General features: G+C 43.4%; 3 protein-coding genes across 14 annotated transcripts in view; 1 reads left to right on the top strand and 2 right to left on the bottom strand.

The window, feature by feature from the left end:
- Positions 1-63: 63 nt before the first annotated feature.
- LOC139777586 (uncharacterized) lies at positions 64-3,385 on the top strand. 3 transcript variants are annotated; one of them, XM_071715123.1, is made up of 9 exons: positions 64-400; positions 496-770; positions 895-1,126; positions 1,268-1,365; positions 1,459-1,650; positions 1,737-1,864; positions 1,953-2,157; positions 2,234-2,559; positions 2,640-3,385. In XM_071715123.1, the coding sequence occupies exons 2-9, from the start codon at positions 534-536 to the stop codon at positions 2,830-2,832; spliced, it is 1,611 nt and encodes a 536-aa protein (XP_071571224.1). In that variant the 5' UTR covers positions 64-400; positions 496-533; the 3' UTR covers positions 2,833-3,385. The 3 variants fall into 3 exon arrangements, with proteins under 3 accessions (XP_071571224.1, XP_071571226.1, XP_071571225.1); XM_071715125.1 differs by having other exon boundaries at positions 476-770; XM_071715124.1 differs by having other exon boundaries at positions 466-770.
- LOC139777584 (uncharacterized) lies at positions 2,592-7,902 on the bottom strand. Of its 3 annotated transcripts, XM_071715120.1 has the most exons (13): positions 7,559-7,902; positions 7,225-7,463; positions 6,593-6,919; positions 6,237-6,504; positions 5,863-6,129; positions 5,499-5,734; positions 5,243-5,419; positions 4,906-5,102; positions 4,683-4,834; positions 4,421-4,618; positions 3,571-4,148; positions 3,418-3,501; positions 2,592-3,349 (listed from the first exon to the last, which is right to left on the bottom strand). In XM_071715120.1, the coding sequence occupies exons 1-13, from the start codon at positions 7,590-7,592 to the stop codon at positions 3,272-3,274; spliced, it is 2,835 nt and encodes a 944-aa protein (XP_071571221.1). In that variant the 5' UTR covers positions 7,593-7,902; the 3' UTR covers positions 2,592-3,271. The 3 variants fall into 3 exon arrangements, with proteins under 3 accessions (XP_071571221.1, XP_071571220.1, XP_071571222.1); XM_071715119.1 differs by having other exon boundaries at positions 2,592-3,501; XM_071715121.1 differs by lacking the exons at positions 7,225-7,463; positions 7,559-7,902 and having other exon boundaries at positions 2,592-3,501; positions 6,598-7,204.
- A 96-nt stretch (positions 7,903-7,998) lies between these two features.
- The window catches only part of LOC139777582 (uncharacterized), a 39,130-nt gene continuing 27,885 nt past the window's right edge, over positions 7,999-19,243 (bottom strand). For 4 of the 8 annotated variants that reach the window (XM_071715110.1, XM_071715114.1, XM_071715113.1 and 1 more), the window contains 8 exons: positions 13,203-13,320; positions 12,986-13,117; positions 12,663-12,686; positions 12,320-12,352; positions 12,003-12,206; positions 11,746-11,865; positions 11,474-11,547; positions 7,999-10,453 (listed from right to left, as the gene is read on the bottom strand). In XM_071715110.1, the coding sequence (XP_071571211.1) occupies positions 10,147-10,453; positions 11,474-11,547; positions 11,746-11,865; positions 12,003-12,206; positions 12,320-12,352; positions 12,663-12,686; positions 12,986-13,117; positions 13,203-13,320 (1,012 nt within the window). In that variant the 3' untranslated portion in view covers positions 7,999-10,146. Of the gene's footprint in view, positions 10,454-10,568; positions 10,578-10,597; positions 11,221-11,473; positions 11,548-11,745; positions 11,866-12,002; positions 12,207-12,319; positions 12,353-12,662; positions 12,687-12,985; positions 13,118-13,202; positions 13,321-19,243 lie in introns of those variants that run through there. The other 4 variants (XM_071715117.1, XM_071715111.1, XM_071715116.1 and 1 more) reach the window with 4 other exon arrangements.

The raw sequence follows: 19,243 nt of genomic DNA, 5'->3' as shown, positions 1-19,243 counted from the left end.
GGAGAAAGAGAGTCAGATTACCTCTTTACGTTACCGCCGGTAGATATCGTTCCGATAGTTGCAGGTTTTGCTTGATATTCATTAGCCTAACCTAACCTCAAAAGGTCGCGTAATCGAACATAATCACCTCAGGGAACGTTGTTATTATCGTCTATCGAATTAAAATATACCGGCCTGTACGTACAGAAATCTCTTAAACTGAAGCTCTCTTAGACTTAATAATTTCTCCTCTCTCTCTCGCCAACTCTCCAAGTGTACATTTATTTTATTTTAACCGCAAAAAAATATAAAGTTCCGCGCAGCTGCATCTTCCGAGCAATTATATTCAAGCTCGAGATTTCTTTTAATATCATTGTGGACGCTGCATGCAATTCGCTGCGATACATTTCGTGAAGATAAGGTAATTCTGTTTCGAATCTGGCGTGCATAATTTTGTAAAGCATTGTTTTTGCTTGTATTATACAGCTGATCGAAGTATTCACGTAAATTTGACAGGCTCTAGTTAGTTGCGTGGACACGAAAAAGCGGAGATCATGAAGGAGCTGTTGAATCAAGCCTCTATGGCATACGGCAGCTCGTTCGTCAATAACAACAACAAAGATGCAGGTACCAGCAGTATTACGGGTGACAATAATTTGAGGAGGTACGCCATGCTCAGCACTGAATGGATCTCTGCCATCGGCGAGGAACTAGGCATGCATCCGTTGCCGGATCCACTTTTAAAGAGATTAGCCGAAGATGCTTCCTATCGCTTGCGAGAAGTTCTACATGTAAATAGAATAAGATTCCTATTCAACACTTAACCCTTTATTCAGATTGGCATAGGACATAAAGGGTTAATAGAGTAATACTTATAACGCTGTTTATCATACAATATTGCTTATTCCGCTTTAGAAATGTGTAACGAGATTGAGACATAGTAAAAGAAGACGCCTGACATCCATGGATGTAAATGCAGTAATCACCAGCTTGTGTGATGCTGATCCGGTTTTTGGCGCGTCAGAATCCATGCCGGAGTATCATACCGAAGCGAAAGTGTATGTACCTAGCGAATCTGTCGTTAATCTCGCTAATCAAGTGAATGATCCAGTATGCCTGACGCAAACCAACGTACCGTTTCTACAAGGCAAGTTCTTTAAAAGTTGACACATTTTTATGATTTATCAGTCTTTCAATTTATATGAATTTGATAAATCATAATCTTAATTTGAAATTGCTGCTAATTTTGATACAATCTTTTAATTTGCATTTTTTTCTTATTTTCTAGAATCTGAAATATGTGATAAGAAGCTTACAGAAGCACGTCATAATTATGCCAAACGTGTGTTGAAAACTTTATTTAATGGCTCACAAAAGACCTTTCAGGTACAGAGAAATACATATACGTGTGGATATAAAATACCTTTTGATATTATTATTATTAAATAATATTAAACAATGTTTTTTTTATATTGCCAGGTCTTACTTAATGACTGTGCTACTAACGTGCATTTAGGCGACGAAGGAGTCATCGACAAGTTGATGTCTATCGCTAGGACTATGGTAATCTCAAATAATGCACAATATACACGTGTTTCCACGCGGACGTGTCAACTCATAATTGCCATTGCTAGTAACAGCGAAGCTGTCTATCCCTATCACTTAGTTTCGGTAAACAAGTACAATATAATTATGTGCATCTTGTAAATTGTATCCAGATATTTGCAAATATCTTTAATCTTTTTGTTTGCTTAAAGGTGGATAAATTAACGGAGTTATTGCTGGAATTGCTGTTGGGTCAGAGTTTCATAGATCCGAATTTAGAAGTGCTCTTTAAAGATTGCGTGCTCAAATTGATGCTTCGCTGGCCGTCGATTGCCGACAAGTAATATGAAATTTTAAAAAAAGTCGCACTTTTTTTCCAAAATATTTTCATGAAATACTAATTCCTTGAATATTTATAAACCAATTAGATATATACCAACATTGGAGAATATGCTTTTAAAGAGTGAAACGGAAAGCATTGACCTCTACAAGAAAAGGATAATGTCGGTGGAATTGTTAGCGAGCATTCAGCCTTTTATATTTTTCCAACACGAGCCCGCACACACGCTTTCCATACAAAATATTTTATATTATTATGCCTCCTCTGGTTCAGTTATCTGGCAGCGAATAGCCGTTAGTACCGATATTATATTATTCTAATCCCTCTGTGTGGATGTTGCTCCTATTAATTTTCTTGTAATTATTACAGTTAACCGTTTGTGCTCTCGTGAGATCGCAGGGTCCTTCTTTGGACCTCACCCCTTTAATCGAACATTACGGAGACTCGTTATTACCTTATTTACTCACTAATCGTGATGATAATGCAAAAGAAAGAAGAAAGAAGAAAACTAGCGCACTGCCTATCATCGTTAGAGGCAAGATGAAATACGTTAAAGTCAGACCATTTCTTAACATCATCGTTAGGGGCGAGATGAAATGCGTTGAAGTCAGACCATTTCTTAACAACGGAAAGCTATGGGATCGACAAACGGCGTTTCCGGATTCTACTCTGAGAGGACCGAGACGCGAGATAAGGTGCGTATCATAAAATTAACGAGGCAAATAGCTACATAAATGCGTAATATTTTTATTATATAATCTAAATATGATTACAGATTTGCGTTCGCTGGTGGTCGTCCGGTTCCACCCAATAACTTAAGACGTGTCAGTTTAAGAGCTAATTATCAAATTCTAAGGAGCGATTTTCAAGCCACTCTCGCTCTAGTCGCATCGCGCAGATTACTTGGGATTAAAGATAAAAAGAAGGGACCTTATGACTTTTATAATTTAGCCAATGTTTGTCTGTAATTGATGCATAAAGACTAATATATAAACTTTATCCGAACATCTTAGCGTTACGTGTACAGCGAGTATTGTCATAATTATTAGTTTTGTATTCATTATAGCTGTAGAGACCGTTTCTATTAATTAAAACTCAAAGAAATCGTCATTGCTTCTCTTTCACGAAACTGCTTTTATGTTTATATGATTTTTAGATGCCAATCTCTCTCAATTAGCATCTCGTTAATCTTTTCTTATTTTCTATGACGCGAATTCCTCTCCACGTCAGTCGAGACAAAAGAAGTTCCTGAAAGTTTCTACGTAAACTTTTTACCTTAAATTAAACGAAAAATTTTTTTTAATTTTATAAATTATGTAAAAATTATTTGTATGTGTATATATGCTCAGTGCGGCGAGAGTATGGGGACTCTCCTAAATCTTACGAGTTACATTTATACAGATCTTTTTAAAGACAATCCTGTAGACCCTGTGGTAACTCCGTATTGATTACATGTTTGAGACCAGTATGTATTTTAATTGGTAGCTAAAAGATAATAAAACACGTTTGTTAATTTTATAATTTTCTTCATGGTTCCAATTTACGATATTTACCCTTGCCGGACGACGTCGACTTAAAATTCCATTTTTATAAAATAGCGTAAAAGTGCCGTATTGTATGACGTGTATATCTTCCTTCTAAATAAGAATTATATAGATATATATATAAACATATATAAAGTATATTACATTATTAATGCTACTTGCCTCGTCATAACATCCGGAAATCTTCTCACATCTGTTTCGATTACGAAACTTATTACTATTTGAGGATTTTTGCGATGCATCTCGTAATTGAATTTCCTTACTGCAATTGATATCAACTGATTGGTAATCCTGATCTTCTCGCAGCAGTTCTAATATTGAGGGTTTAATATTTTTCGTATCTTTCGCTTTATTTACACCATCCAACCAATGCAATACGTATGCGGTTTTTCTTGCTAATTTTATCACCAGCTCTTCGTAGTTTCCGGGCATGACACGCGGAAGGTCTTGTATTGGTATAATGTTCTCATATTCCACCAAGGATTTCTCGAATTGGGATTCCTCGTGTCGAGTATCGACTGTAACGATTGCTTTATTAGCATTATTGGCCGTATTATCTTTTATAGCTTGCGACTGCATTATAGCTAGCTTTTTTACGTATAAGTTTATTCCTAATATAGGCACGACTTGTTCACGTTTTGATTGAGATTTCTCAATCAACTTATTTCGAATATTTGTGTCAACGATTGTGCGAACATCATCAGCTACATCCGCCTCCACATTTTGTTGCGTATATGTCTCTGCGCAAAGATAATAAAACAAATTTGAATTTCTTCTTATAATCTATGACGACGAGATCATTTGTCTTCCGACATGGAATTAAAATCTCTTCACCGGAAAACGTTGACTTGTACAACGAAATTTAAGTAACTCGGTGCATGCGTTATTCTATCTTTTTTTTTATTCTACACTGCTTATATTTCTCAGTAAATCGAGTTTTCGTTGCGCTCTAAAGTTTACGGTCGACATAAAGAAAATATGAACTCTTTTATACGTGCAATGAGATACTTGCTGTGCTTTATCCAAAAAGATTCTATCTTCTTGACACATTCGGCGCGATATCGCCTTCTGGCTGATTCTAATCGCAGAAACGTGGATTCTCTCAAGAAAATCAAACGTTTCCCGTAATAAATCGATGAGTTATCGTCATCCATTGTTAGGCGGGACGACTCCAGTATGTTTTTGCAAGCGGTACGTAAATCGCAGGTTTCTACGGAGGAACAAATTAGCGAATATATATAGACTTAACGTTGAAAATTTTTTCAGATCTTTACCCGCGCGTTTCCTATTGTAGCGTCTGAGGAAATCTTTGTAGACAAAGTGGATCGGATATCTACACTTGGCCAGGGGCAAAGCGTCAAGAATAGCCGTGTCAGCCAACTGCTTGCGAAGCTCGTCTCGGTTCCACTCGTGGGTGTTAATCCGCCTGCAGGAAGCATTTTTTTTTTATTGCATAAAAAAGTAAACTCGATTACGTACTATCGTTAAATACTATACTGTGGCTTAATGCAGCGAACATAATGCGCGTCACATTTGTTTAACTCTTCTATCAACAAGTCCACGTTGTATCGCAGTTTGGAAAGCGTCGTAGGTTTCTTCGCTTTTCCGTCGTGATACGGCTTACTTTTGTTAATTAAGGAATACAGAAATTTGTTCCTACTCACGCTGAACGTCGTGATTATCTCGTCCGGAATCTGTGAATGTATTGTAACGATTAGAAAAAATTTGTTCAATCTCCTTTTCAAAGAAATCCAATCTTTTTAACTTTATTCTATGCTAAGTCTGTTGAAAAGGCGATAGACTTTTTGCCACTTACTGGCTGTTATTCGCTTACCTTGTCGGTATTCTTCGAAAGCAGATCGCGGACAGAGTATTCCACGGCACCGCCGTAATGCCGTACAACGAAATTTTCATTCTTTACGTTCAAAAATCGCCTCGTTACGGGACAACTCTTAGCGCACACTTGGCGTATTAACGTGGACCAGTTGTTCGAAACAGTCGATAGACACATCTGCGACGAGAAAATGTTCACCGTTAACTCCCTCTGCTCCTAATAGATATTGTTTGTTACATCTCTGAGAAACATTTACATCATTTAGAGTAGTGAACAAGTATTTCTCGATCGTGTTCAAGCGATCTTCGTACGATCGCACGATTTCTGACGGTTCCTCGACACCGATGAGGCCTTCCTTTTGCAGTTCATTCCGGTAGGACACCAGGTACTTTTCCACAAAATACTGCTGCAATCTCTCGTTGACATAATTAACAGAAAGTTGCTCGATGCCGTTTGAATCAAAGCACTCGAAACCGAAGATATCCAATATTCCTGAAGCGCGAGAAGTATCGGCATTGATAAAAATCACATCTTTTCTTACAGGACAACAGGATATCGTTTTCTCATCGTTTAAAATGCGTTACTATTTGTTACTAATGCAAGGAAAACATCTTTAATACCCAATCGTTCGCTGAATAAACGAGCGGACAGGATCTCGTTCACGGAGTTGATCAGCCAGTGGAATAGAAGATCGTACAAGTGGCGGATGATGCTGTGCAATCGATAGCGACAGGCATCGCTCGTATTGAGATTACGTCGGCACGCGTTGTGCACTCGCCGGCGCCGAGTACCTTGAGGATTTATCAACGTGGACGTGAGCAGCGCGACGATATCCTCTTCATTGACGCTGGCCAGGCGGCATGTGTTCTTCAGGGCTTCTCTAGATTCTGAAAATTGCGTGATATCTGCTGAACTTTTACTTTTCGCTATTACGCCGCGCACAATTTGTGACGTGGACTAATCAACGTAGAATAATTGTCGTTGATCTACATACGTCGATCATAGGTATTGATTCTGCAGTGATCGTCCTCCTGCTCGAACTGTATGTCACCCATGTGAATGAGCAGGGAGAGAACGAGAAAGATGTCCTTCTTCTGATTCTCTGTAAATCCTAGCATATCCATCGCCCTCAGGGTCTCGCGGTAGCCGGCTTCGTGCAACTCCCGCGCTCTCGGGGAATCCAAGTCGCTCAGCATGAAGTATTGCTTATCCCTCGACAATGCGGTGTCCGCGAACCCTATGCTCGCTACCGCAGTCATCATCTAAAGTGGATAGCGCGAAGCTTAGCAAAAGGATCGGATTAACGGAAACGTAATAAATTTCGCGCGGCTAGCTGAGGCGCTCCTTCACCTGACCAAAAATCTGAAAATTGCAGCAGCCCCTCGTGACTCGGTCCCTTTCCAGGAGGTAGGAGGATATCGTCGCGCCGCAAATGCCGCCCAATTTGTACTCGAGCCACACAACTTGCACGTGCCTCGAGCTGACATCGTTCCTCTCGGTGGTCGCAGTTGTGAAGGCTGATATTAAACGGCAGGCGTCCGAGATCCTCCGCACGAGACCGCAAACCGCGTCTCGCCTCTCACGGGCGTCGGGGGATATGCTTCCGGTCAGGAATTCCAGCGCCTTCCAGGCGTTGAAGGTCTTTCCCGTTCCGGTCTCTCCATTCAAGACTATCACCTTTGCGAAGAACGCAGGGAAACATTCACAAATGTACTTATGTAGCGAATACAGAGAAAAACGGGATAAATGAACAAAATCAATCTGGTTGATAACTCGCACAGAGAGAGTTATATTCAATTCGAGTACACGATATACTCCTCAACCGATTATTGAGGACCTCCTTTACTAAAGGTCCTCCTCTGTTAGTTAACAGTTCTGAATGAACCGCCTGGAGCTCGTATCGGCTCCGAATTGAAAAGACAGAGGAAGACAATTCGGCGCACGAAGAATGCAAATCGATCCTTCCGGATGGTCGGATTTACCTGACTGGGTTTCCCAAGATTCTGAACTATTCTGTAGTGCGCTCGGGCAGCCACGGCGAATATGTGAGGCGATACTTCCTTGTGCGTCACATCACATATATTGTCATATTCATGAGCTCGTGACAGATCGTAAATGTTCTCGGTGAGGATCTCGCCGTTGGGATTGATCGCCAGGAGGAGAGTGCCGACCCACGTGTAAATCTCGCCGCGTTCCAAACGTTCCAGAAGATGATCTACGACTGTTAGGATTGTTTCCGGTTGACGGCGGGTGAACTTGAGGCACGTTTTGCGCGTTAGATACGTATATTTATATATATATAGAAAATGCGCATACTCTTCTCCTGCGGCACGGCGCTCAGATCCCCCATTGCGTCCTAAATGTAAGACCAACTAAGCTCCCCTGGAACACACCGCGTTGTCAGCCACCGCGACAAAAATCTGTGTATTGAATATTGGCATGTACCTTAACGAATGTACACATTGTTCTTATATATAGATATATATAGAGAGAGTTACACTATTAGAGCGAGACTCATTGTTGACACTCGTCAGTTTGACAATACGCGATTCAAGGCTTTTGCCGTATCAATAACCCATATTTATGAGGAGGGAAAGTACAGAATGTGTATCTCGCTACGTCAAAGCAACTTTAAAACAATGAACTCGTAGAGAACTTTGCTTATCGATATGCAAGTCGATCTGCATTACTTTTGTGAAAATAATAGTGTATCAGTAATAGCGGTCGTCGGACGTTTGCAGAGAATAAACATGTAATCACTGTGTTACGTATGCTCTTTATTTGCCATAACTTTTATACGATGCGACAAAATTTGCAGCTTTGCAGCTTTCGAAATGTTTCGCACTAATCGCAGGCTCGCTCTTCGGAGATTGTAACAGCCGTGGCGGACGATTAACATCAATGTCGATTTCGTAATACCAATAAAATTGCCATTTAACTTATTCCATATCAGATCTATTAATTTGTATTCGTTATTAATAGTAAGTGGATTTGAACTACTCAGTACATTCCTATAAATACTTGACTGCATCTTGCGAAGATAATTCTGCGGAAAAGCTAAGATTTCCCTATAGTCTCCACATTTTGTTTTATTATATATCTCTTAAAAAATTAATGAGATTTCATAATTTATATATATTATATATTTCTCTTTCTTCTTCACTCTCTCACTCTCTCATTTTCCCTCCGTTCTTATTTTCGCGTATAATCAGCATATAAATTAAAAAAATATGGACAAATAAATATACAATGATATAATATCTAGTTTCTCCTGGCATCCGTCATTTTCCAGGTATTTATTTTCAGTGAAATGTTTTGCTATAATACTGCAGAATGTTAATAAATACATTAGAATATTATTTTATGTACACTAATACAGATATACGTTCAAAATCGTCATTTCTTATTCGTGAGTACGTTTACCTGGCACTGCTAGTCGGTACGATTACGCGAAAGACAGGAGAGTCTAAATATTATATATGAATTTATTTATAATATCGAATACGAACTTACTAGCACCAAGTACGAACCAAGCACACAATAAATTATAACGACGTGTGGAATTTACATAGTATACCCTGGATTCACTAATTACGATCGTACGTAATCCGACTTGTCACGAGATGTATTCAGAAACTGGAGCTACATCCGTGCAACTCTCAAAATTATCCAAACGTATTTGTGATATCTTTGAACGACGAGGACAAATGAATCACAACACGAACGCTTTTTATGACAATTATTAAACCATGATCAATCGTGTCTGATTTTTGTTAGATCACAGCGAGCTAGCTGTAAAGAGAAAATTTGCTCGATAAACGCGCAGTAATAAATAACGTGTATTTAGAAAATCTTTCTTTCTCGAGAAAACAGATTTTTGTATGTACATAAAGATTATAGATTCTGAGACGTTACGTACGTTTGCGTCCAAAGGATATATCGATGGATTCTAAATTTCACCTCTTTGCAAAATTGGATTAATTTTCTCGATTGCAATTGTATATTACGCTTAAAATTAATTTCTTGCATTTATATTTACAATAAATTATATATATATTACAAAAATTACTTGCACTTGATCAATATTGCAATTAAAGTTTCATTCGAACTAAAAATGTATATAGGACTTTCGTTTCCGGCCGCCGAGATAAGATCGTGCGGAGGAAGATTCCACACTTGTACAAAGCGCAGGTCCCAAATCGATCGCCAGATCGACAGATAAAGCGCGATCGCCATTTAGTGATGCAGATAATTCGCTAATCCCTAATTTTGCACTTGAGATCACGTTTAGGTGAGGAAATGAAATTTATCGTTAATATTAACGAATTAAGTGTACCCATACCCATTACGCGCGCGGGCACGAATTACACGCCGCCCGAAATACCCGCTCAGGAATAGATGACTTTGCGCGATGCTCTCTGAATAACGTTACATAAATACGGTAGTATGTCAGACGAACGCATAAACGACATCGTTAACACGTAAACGACGCTGTTAACGCATAGAACGTGAACATCATTCCGTGCAGAGAACTAATTACGAGTATGGGCAGCTATAACGAAAGATCGTTCACGATGTTTTGGACGTCCGAATCGGTCGAAAACCGCCTGGCAGAAACACGATCGAATAATTATATAAATTAAATGCTTTTCAATCGGCGTACGATCTAACGATCGTTGTTATTGCAACTTATAATATGAAACGATTGAAGACTCGTTCTCGATGTAGGCGTTTAGATCTACTGAATGAAAAATCATAAATATCTCAAGCGAATCGAATGATTTGTTTGTAAGACTGCCCGATCGGTGTGTCTTACGAAGTTTTTTGTACTTCAAGGACACGGACGTCTGGAGCGAAAGGAAACATTACTATACGCAAAGAAAATTAATATAACTGATGTGTCGTTAAAGTCGCAGTTTCCTAGGTGTCGGAATGAGAGACTTGACCGTGTTTCCTTCTATCTTGGTGTCGCGTTGCTCCGCTTCGTTCAAATCGCACGGTGGTTTCGCATAGTCCTTTGGCTTGGTGGGCGAGCCGGACACGCACTCCGACGAGTGTCTTCTCGAGTGCGCGTTGACGCGACGTGTCGGGGCCTGTTCCTGACGGAGTCTTAGCGTATGAGGTAAACGTTCAATTGGCTTGCGATGGCTCCCGGCGGAGTTAAGCTCGGAGAGCAGTGATGGTCGCTGACGGTCCGACGAGTCACTCCAACTGCAAACGAGAAATTATCAGTGTAAGTAAATCGCGAAGATGGAGAACGTAAAGTAAGGAAAAGTTCGTATTCGAGAATTCTGAGTTGATCAAACAAAGAGAATTCAAGACTCACCGCACACGGCTATTCAAGGCAGCGTGAAACATTACGGATTATAAATCGAGTATTTTATCGCAAAGAATTGGGAATGTCAAGGTGTAATTATGACATTGAATAATTTACATTGAAACGAAAACAAACGTATGTTATTACAACATGCCAGGAACGTTGGTTTTATAAATGTGAATGACAAGCAAAAATCTACAATTTACATACGTATTGCTAAAGATTATCTCTAAATCACTTTTACAATAAAAAATTAGGCTCTTCTCGACCTTTAGACACGTTCGAAAATGCAATCAGTCGATTATTTTCTTTCGCAAATAAAAAAGGGGTACAAGAGTATATATACAATATAAAGCTACTAAACTTTAGTTATATCGTAAAATGATTAAATTTATTGATTGTTATAACAAAATGCAGGAACTTAAAATTAATTTGCTCTGACGAAATTTGCCTCGGTCGATTAGTCGGGAATTGCGAAGCAAATGAAAAGTCAGATTACTCCCATGCAAAATGTGAACGCAATTATTAACAACGGACTGTCAAACAAGTGCCACGAAAATAGAAGAGGTGCATGAATATGAGGACATTAAATGCAGAGAGGAGTACATATCCCAATAGCAAGTCACACAGACTGACGCACTCTACCTTCCCGATCCTGAAGCTGCATCGCGTGGAATCACCCGAGCAAAAGGCGGGACCAGAGCAGCAAAAAGAACATTATTATTTTATAATGCTGATGATAGAGAAAATATTTAAAACGCGATTGTGTCAGTAGTATAAGCGCAATTCGTGTAAATGTATAACTTTTGATGACCAATGATGGTATTAATCGTATGAAATAATGTATGTTGAATGAAGATTATGATTAAGCGTGTAATAAGAGTTATATATAATAAAAAAGGATAAATTCTCACCTAACGAGAGGCCCCATAACACCGTCCTGCGGGAATGACTGTAGGAGCGAGGGTCCCGCCGATACTGGACGTGTCTACAGACGCAATCAAACAATTTCCTTTTAATCGAGAGCGCGCCGATAAGATAACATTAATAGGTAGCAACGAATGACCAAATGCAATCGCGCGAAACAAGAGCGGCTATTACGATCGTACCGATACAAAGAAAGAATCAAAGCGGCGTATGGTAAGATAAACGGATCGAAAGATTCGATCAGGTGAGGAAACAATACCTTCTCTGTTTGCGTGGCGGCGTTAGAAGTGTCCACGGAGGAGACGTTGTTGTTGCGCGTCGGCAGAGTACAGCTTTGAACGTCGCCGTTCTTAGGGCCTTGAAGCTTCGACATCTGGAGCTGCGGGGATCAATATGCGATTGTCATTCCTTGAGCAATTCGCTTCGCTCGATAACGATTACCGATCGGAACCTCCGTCGGAGCGAGCTTTTCGCGGTACAGAGCGGTACGATTAATCGCGAGTGAGATTTATTTACCTCGTTATTTACCTCAAGTAGCTCGATGGTACGATCTCGTACTTGTATCGTACGATCTCGGTCTTCCACCTGCCCCTGAAGGAACACCACCTGCCTCCTTAGATCCGCCAGTTCGTCCGCGATACTGCTACCGCCGCTGCCCGGTGACGTACTCACGTCGATCGTGTTACCTCCATCCTCGTTCAGGTTACAGAAGAGGCCATTCTGCGATATCGACAACGTCATTTTTAATCCAACTTAAAGTACCCTCAATCGAGCAGTTATTTTAGATTTACTTTTCGAGCAAACTTCTTTTATAGGACGTGACGTACACTCACCTTCGGATTATCGAATGGGTTGAGAGTTTCCGTCTAAAAAATCAATATCAGATATTAGTAGCTTGTACATTTATCTTTAGCGTTGGCGATAATTCATTGTTCAGGACCGAGTAAAATGGTGTTACGGCGAGAGAATTAAATCTACTTCTTGCAACTTTCATGTACTTTTTTCTTGTAATTATAATTTTCACATATTTCTTTTTTTCGCAATTGCGACTTTCATGTGCGTAATTTTTACTCGATCCCGTGTAGGTAAAATAACGAAATAAATACACACATATGCATGCAAATAAGGTGACGTAAATTAGTGATAAAATGTGTAAAGAAAATCAATGCAACGTACCCTCGTCAAATCGTTCTCTCCTGACTTGAGACGCAAAATCAGGAAGGACGACGACAAAAATGAAAAATAAAAAAGATCGTGTTAATAAAATGAGCAAAAAAACATAAAGGCACCGTGTACAGTAACGGAATATAACGCTTGCGGTTGAACGAGACGTATGTGCGGCGCGAGCCGAAGGCGAGCTCGAGATTACTCTCAAGTCGCTTCAGCAGCCGCGTGCAAAACGCGGGCGAAACACATTTATACGGGGACGATCGCGAGAAGCGACGTGCAAATTTCTGGCGAAGGTGAAAATGCCAAGCGTGCGTTATGCACCGTCGTACCTCCTGAAGGACTCGCTTGAGTTTCAGGAGCATCGTCTTTATGGAGACGATGTCCTGGAACATGTACTGATACGTGCCGCGGTCTATCCTGAGGCTGGCCTCGTCTCCGGAATCGACGCACGAGGATGACACCTGCAATCAGCGGGATATACGATATAAGATATATAATCGCTTCCGATAAATCGAGTTTGATTTGAGCGCAGGATCGGTGACTTACGCTTCCCGACGTTCTCATAGGACTAGAAACTTGACGGTTTCGCATGTTGTCTAACGAACGCGGCGATTCCGTTCCCGATCTGCTGCGTAACAGCCTTGACATCCTGTCACTTCCGATTCTGAAACAAGAACCGCGAAATCCATGTATTTTCACGCGTTTCATTATAATCGCCGGAATTCTCCTTGAACCGCAGCTCTAGGAGGGGGGGGGGGGGGGGGAGCTCTACAACTTCTGTGGGGGAAGAGTCGGTGTTTCAGCAATTATACCGAAATCCTAAAAATGGTCTGCTAGCTACGCACAGACGTACCTGATCAATTCATTCGTTATCTTCATCTATCCCATGCTATTCTCTAAAATAGAATAAAAAGGAGCGTGACGATTTGACGGAACGGATGATAATAATTAATCGTGCCACATCTCGGAGAAATAAATTACATGTAGAAACGAGGATTGCACGTGTCGTACATAAATAACAAGCAGCGAGAGCTTTCTGCGAGCAAATGTAACCCAGCGGGGAGCCAACAGGAAGTAGCGTATTCGCGCATTATCAGAATTCTCATCGCAGTCACGCTATCCCAATAAAAAAAAAAAGAAAACGAGCGTGCGGCACCTAATCTCCGCGCTTCCTCGCTATCTCGCATCTCTCCTACGCGACTCGGAAACATCTGAGGGAAGAGCCTATAAGCTCTTCCCAAAGGGAGAGGCAGAGTGAGAGGCACTACCTTCCGGAACTATTCTTGGCTCGCGAGGAGGCCGCGGCAGAGGAGGAGGAGGCGGCGCCGGTGGCCGCGACGCCGCCGATGCCCGTGGAGGTGATCCGGCCGTTGCTCGGCGCCCTGGGCTGCCGCGGTGGCGGCGATCCGTTCGTGGGCGTCGAGCTCTCGGACGAGAGGCCGGAGTCGTCGCGTCCATCCTCGGCGCCGCCGCCCGCGCCGCCGGTGCCGTTCTCCAGGCTCGCGGGGACGCGGACGCGCGTCGGCAGGCCGGTGGTGCGCCTCCGGGCGCCCTTCGACGCCTCGGTCGACGAGGTGGCCATCCTCGGCCCGGTTTCCTCAACCGGATCGTCCGTCACCTCCTGGCGATCGCGCGCGGGTCATTGGCCGCGCGTTTAACAAGTCTCTCTCAGCGCGAGGACCCCGTCCAGCCTTCCCGGGAGCTCTCGATGTTGGCTTGAGTAAGAACAGGAGTTGGTTTCCTCGCGGGGGATATCCTCGAGCGGGATCACGTTTATCGTATCGCTAAACGCCGCGCCGCCGGTCAGCTTCACCCGCAGGAACGGGACAATGTAAATAGAGGATGGAGCACGGACGGGCATATTTAGCTGGGACGGGACGGAATGCGTCGCGGTTTTACCGTCGACGGGGGGCAGAGAAGAAGGAGAACACGCGGCAGGGTCAGAAGCGAAGTGCCTCCGCGACGATGAGTAATTCGGCAGGCACGCAGTCGCCTCGATCACTTTCCCGAGACGCGAATTACGCGTGTGCGTTTCGCAATCCTCGCGCGAAGTCACGCGAACTCGAGCGGTTCCTCTGATGTACAGACCTACCAGGGGGATGCCCGCTCGCCGATGACGCTCGCGAATAAAGCTGCAACGGAACAACGAAGCCCGTAAAACGTAAACGGAAACCTGGACTCGACGGACAGGTGAACGGGGAGAAAAAGGCCGCGGGACTCGCGCGGGAGGGAGAAAAAGAAAAATAGAAATCCAGCGAGCGTGATATTACGGATCGCGATCTAGATCGCCGCTCGGGTAGCGGTAACGCAATATTTTGCGGGTTGACTAATGAGGCTTTTTTTTCCCCTCTCCTTTCGATACGCCGCAGGTTATTTGCGCTGTAAATTATCGAACGCGGTAGTTAAGCGCGCCGGAAAATTACGCCTCTGTTTAATTAGTTTCTCGAAACGAGGATAATTCATTTATTTCGCCGTATCCTCCCGCTCCCTCGTAATTTATCGCGTCTCCGACGTAATTCCGCCGCCGTAATTCGCTCGTTAGCGCTTCCACTCGTCTCTTTTTTCTCCACTTCATTTTCATAACAATCCCAGACCCGGACTCGGAAGGAGTTGAGTCATTCCGCCGAGTGAAAGTTATCCTACCGAAATCTCTGCCGGAGTCCGGAGTGCCTGCTATTTTTCTGCTAGAGTGCACGTTTCAACGAACTGAACGATTACTGAACTGAGTGTATAATTATTTTATATCTCTATTTCTTTTTAAAAAAATCCGAATATGTTGCTCTTTCAATAAAAATTCCAGGAGGAAATCAAGCTGTCCTGTCACGAGCTAAATTAATCGAAGCTTCCGCGCGCGCGGCGCAATTTCGGCATCTCTAAAACGGACCGGGGGGAGTTTTTGTTAATCCGCTTAATCGATTTATCCCTGGAGAGAGACTCGGAGAGTTTATATTTTACGCGACTATTAATAAACTGCGAATCTTAATGCCATGCGGTTAAATATACGACCGCGGCCTCGCGGCGGCATATAACGCGGTACACCTTCGTCGTATCATCGCGCTATCTTGGACTGGAAAGATTCACGTGACAGCGACGACGCTGGGGAGAGGCGATAAGGGCCAAGAACACGGCACGGAAAAACGGCGTCGCGAACAAAGGAAGAGGGGACCGCGAGCTTCGCCTTTTCTCTACCTGGACTTGGCCGAACTCAACGTCACGCTACGTCCCCTCGCATAATTCGCGGCAGGCCGGGATCAAGGATTCGCGCTTCCCGGCGGCACCGCGAAACGAGAGCTCCCGCGACTGTCCCACGATCCACTGGATCACACACACACACACACACACACACACATGCACGCACGTCAAGCGGAATTTTTTTCGGAGCGGAGCGATCACTTGTTCGCGTCAGGAGACCCGGTTCGCGCGTCGCGCGAGGCGTCCGCCCGCTAAGGCGTCGTATCTAGGAGCGGACGGTCTCCTCCTCGTCGTCGTCGAAGAGGGACTCCCTCGCGAGCGCGATGACGCCACACGAGGAAAGCCCCCCGTGCGCGAGAGATTCGACGGCGTTCCGAAGGGGGACCGCGACGCCGGAGTGACCTGCGGCGGTCACCGGCAGGTAGACATGGAATCAGGATACGAAGGATACTCTTCGGCGAGGGGATGTACACCGGGAACGCGTGCGCACCTCGCACTACGGCGACGAGCCGCGGTTCGATATCGTCGCGGTGCACTACGAGCAGAGAGGAGAAAGAGAAGTCGGTGAGAGGTAGGGAAGAACGGTAGGGGGAACACAGCTCGGGGAACAGCTGCAGACAGCATAGGGAGGAGGCGAGCGCAAGGACGGTGGGGGTGATAATGCAAAAAGCTGCGGGAACTATCACGATACCGGAGTTAACGATACCGATCTTCTCCCCGTGGGATACCTTGACTTCCAAACTCGTCGTCGAAAGTTTTCCGACTTCCTTTTTCTTTTTCCTGGATGTATCGTTTTGCGCCTTATTATACACTTTTACGTTTGAAGTGTAATTTCATTTCCCAGTTGGGATTTCGTAGCTAACGAATATCACCGCGCTGTTAAATATTAAAAGATAAACCAATTTAAACCAATATCTCGAGTTAAATAATATTTTGTTATTACTAACTACCATGTGTGTTGAAATTTATTATTTTAACTCCATTGGTTTAATTAGCAACATATTGAGTAGGAGCAATGGCGCTTTATAGGAATGGTTAAAAATGACTCAAATCGAGTATAATTTGACACTAATTTAACGGTGCAGGAATTTGCTACAGATAGATTTACCGCGAGAAGCGTAAAGAAATTAACGCGATAAAGGAGTAATAAATTATTAAATCCATGCTATTCTCGTCCAACTCAATTAGGTGCAACGCAATGAATATTCCATCAACTGTCAGTCCTAATTGGACAGCTGTGATCTCCTAAAATTAATGTTAGCTAGGTCATTGACTAGCTCCACTTGAGGCAGTAAATAGCTTTTTGATGTGCAGAAAATTGACTTGTATATTAAATCGATACTGTCTGACTAGGTCGTGCCGCATCTCCTTACATATATAATTAAGAAATAATGCGACATGACCCGGTCAGACAACATCGATTTAACATACGAATCAATTTCGTGACTCAAGTGCCTGGTCATCAACTAAATACGATATCGAGAAAATCGTCGACAGATATTTCCGCTCGTTAAAACACGGTTTCGTTTCAACGTCCCGGAAGGTCCACCCTTTTTGTCGAGAAAGCAATTTATGAACCGACTGAAAATAAGAACCCGTCTTCGGCGAGGTAAACGATCAATACTCCTGCAGCCGGCCGTTCCTTGGCCCTTAAAACCACGGTCTACAGCCGTCGTCTACCCTCCTCGCCACTCCCTCGCCCCTTCGACCCCTGGCACGATTTTCCGCCGACTTCGCTCCGGTGGCGAGAATCTGGGATTTATGAGGCTCCGCGAGGTTTTTCGTTCCCGACGGTGAGCACCGTGCACTTCTCGGTGCTGTTCTCTCGCGAACAGTCTACCGGAATCCCCGCACCCTCAGGGAATTCCTCTCTTTCCCTTTCGTCGAGCACCCGGCTGAGTCTTTGCCGTCTGCTCACGTTCCGCAATAAACGTCCCGGATAATGAAGGGCCGATCTCGCAATGCCTTCCAAGACGTTTTCAGTACCATTGTTCTTTTTTATACGCGAACGTTTATCGTTACCGTAAATTCATTTAGCTAATTCATTTAGAAGCGGCGATAAAGGGACAGGTTCCTTCGCACTTTCTTCGATTTATTTAGCAGGCCTTGGAATATGCAAACGACTCGATCGAGGATCATCGGCGGCACTATTTACTGTCGTCGACCGCGGCTAGTTATCGCTGAGAGAGGTTTTTAGTAAATAGACCGAAAGAGTTCACCGTTACGCAGTAGAACCGCGCGAGGAAGTTACATCGTGTAAGTTGTTTACGCTACGGCGAGCGCGACTTATCCGAGAGAGCAACACCTTTGAAAATGAAAATTGCTACATGCTCGCCTGTTTCTCTTCAAGAAGGAATTATATTGTTGTCGTATGGCGCTTCTACAAGACACGAACCGTTCCATCGGAACACGAAGGAAGAAAATCGAAGAAATAGATCGGATCATCTCGCGGGACCTATTAGAGCCTATTCTAACTTTCTTTTTGTTTTTCCATTGTCGAGCAACGCTCTCGATTCTCTTCAAGAGCGTAAACATTTCATCGCGGGATATCACGCCGCAGAGTGATCAATATGTGCTTTTCGCGGCCGCGATCGATACCGTCGCAGATCTAAAATTCAAAAGCACTGGAAGATCCGCGCCAACGACGAAGGAGGAGCAGAAAAATACCGTCCCGCGGCTAACTGGTAACGCTCTGATTAACGAGGAAATCGCACCGTTTGGCTCTCGGCCCGACGCGACGTCTTCGACGATGTCGTGCCGATCGGCTTCCGGTTACCTTTGATTCTCTGCGCACAAACGAAGGCGGAAACGCAATTGATCCGCCAATATCTATCCAACCCCACGTTTTCCGTTCATCTTTCAACCTTGAAAGAGCACCGACGCCGCTGTATTCGGTCGTCCATGTGGGTACGAGTCCGTCATACCCGGGAAAACCGGTTTACACGGTTGAGCAAATTAAACCGCGGTCTTTTCTTTTTTCTTTTTTTTTTATGCAACAGCCAAGGTCGCAGCAGGAGCTGGCTCCTAGTTAACGTTAGCAACCCTCCGACTGACCCAAATCCAATCTCCGTATCTGGGTCTTCAGGTCTAAATACCTATTAAATCTCGTGCACCGCGGATGGAGATGAAATGAAAAAAGAGAAAACAAGTAGTCCCAAGAGAGGAAGTGTGTTTAATAATGTGTGTTTTAATAATGCAATGGAGGAGATCGATATATATGCTTACAATAGTACGTATACGAGGAAGACAAAAGTACGATACACAGTCATGATTAATGCCGTCGTATTTCCGTCTTCTAGAACTGGTCGGCTCTACACCGCACACTCTTTTCTCTCTTTCCCTCTCTTTCTCTCTCTCCCTTGCGTTGCCCATCCTTACAAATCACGGATACACTC

The sequence above is a fragment of the Temnothorax nylanderi genome, unplaced genomic scaffold (assembly GCF_030848795.1).
Source record: "Temnothorax nylanderi isolate EJ_2023f unplaced genomic scaffold, tnyl_v1.0 TNYL_tig0154_pilon, whole genome shotgun sequence".
NCBI lineage: Eukaryota > Metazoa > Arthropoda > Insecta > Hymenoptera > Formicidae > Temnothorax > Temnothorax nylanderi.
This window is presented reverse-complemented; position numbering and strand designations above follow the sequence as displayed.

Coding starts and splice junctions, on each gene's coding strand:
- LOC139777586 (XM_071715123.1), top strand. CDS start 534: ATGAAGGAGCTGTTGAATCAAGCCTCTATGGCATACGGCAGCTCGTTC. Junction 1,865..1,952: donor TGGCCGTCGATTGCCGACAA/GTAATATGAAAT, acceptor TAAACCAATTAG/ATATATACCAACATTGGAGA. Junction 2,158..2,233: donor TTATCTGGCAGCGAATAGCC/GTTAGTACCGAT, acceptor TAATTATTACAG/TTAACCGTTTGTGCTCTCGT.
- LOC139777584 (XM_071715119.1), bottom strand. CDS start 7,592: ATGGGGGATCTGAGCGCCGTGCCGCAGGAGAAGA. Junction 6,130..6,236: donor AATCAATACCTATGATCGAC/GTATGTAGATCA, acceptor CGCAATTTTCAG/AATCTAGAGAAGCCCTGAAG. Junction 4,835..4,905: donor GTTCGCTGCATTAAGCCACA/GTATAGTATTTA, acceptor TGCTTCCTGCAG/GCGGATTAACACCCACGAGT.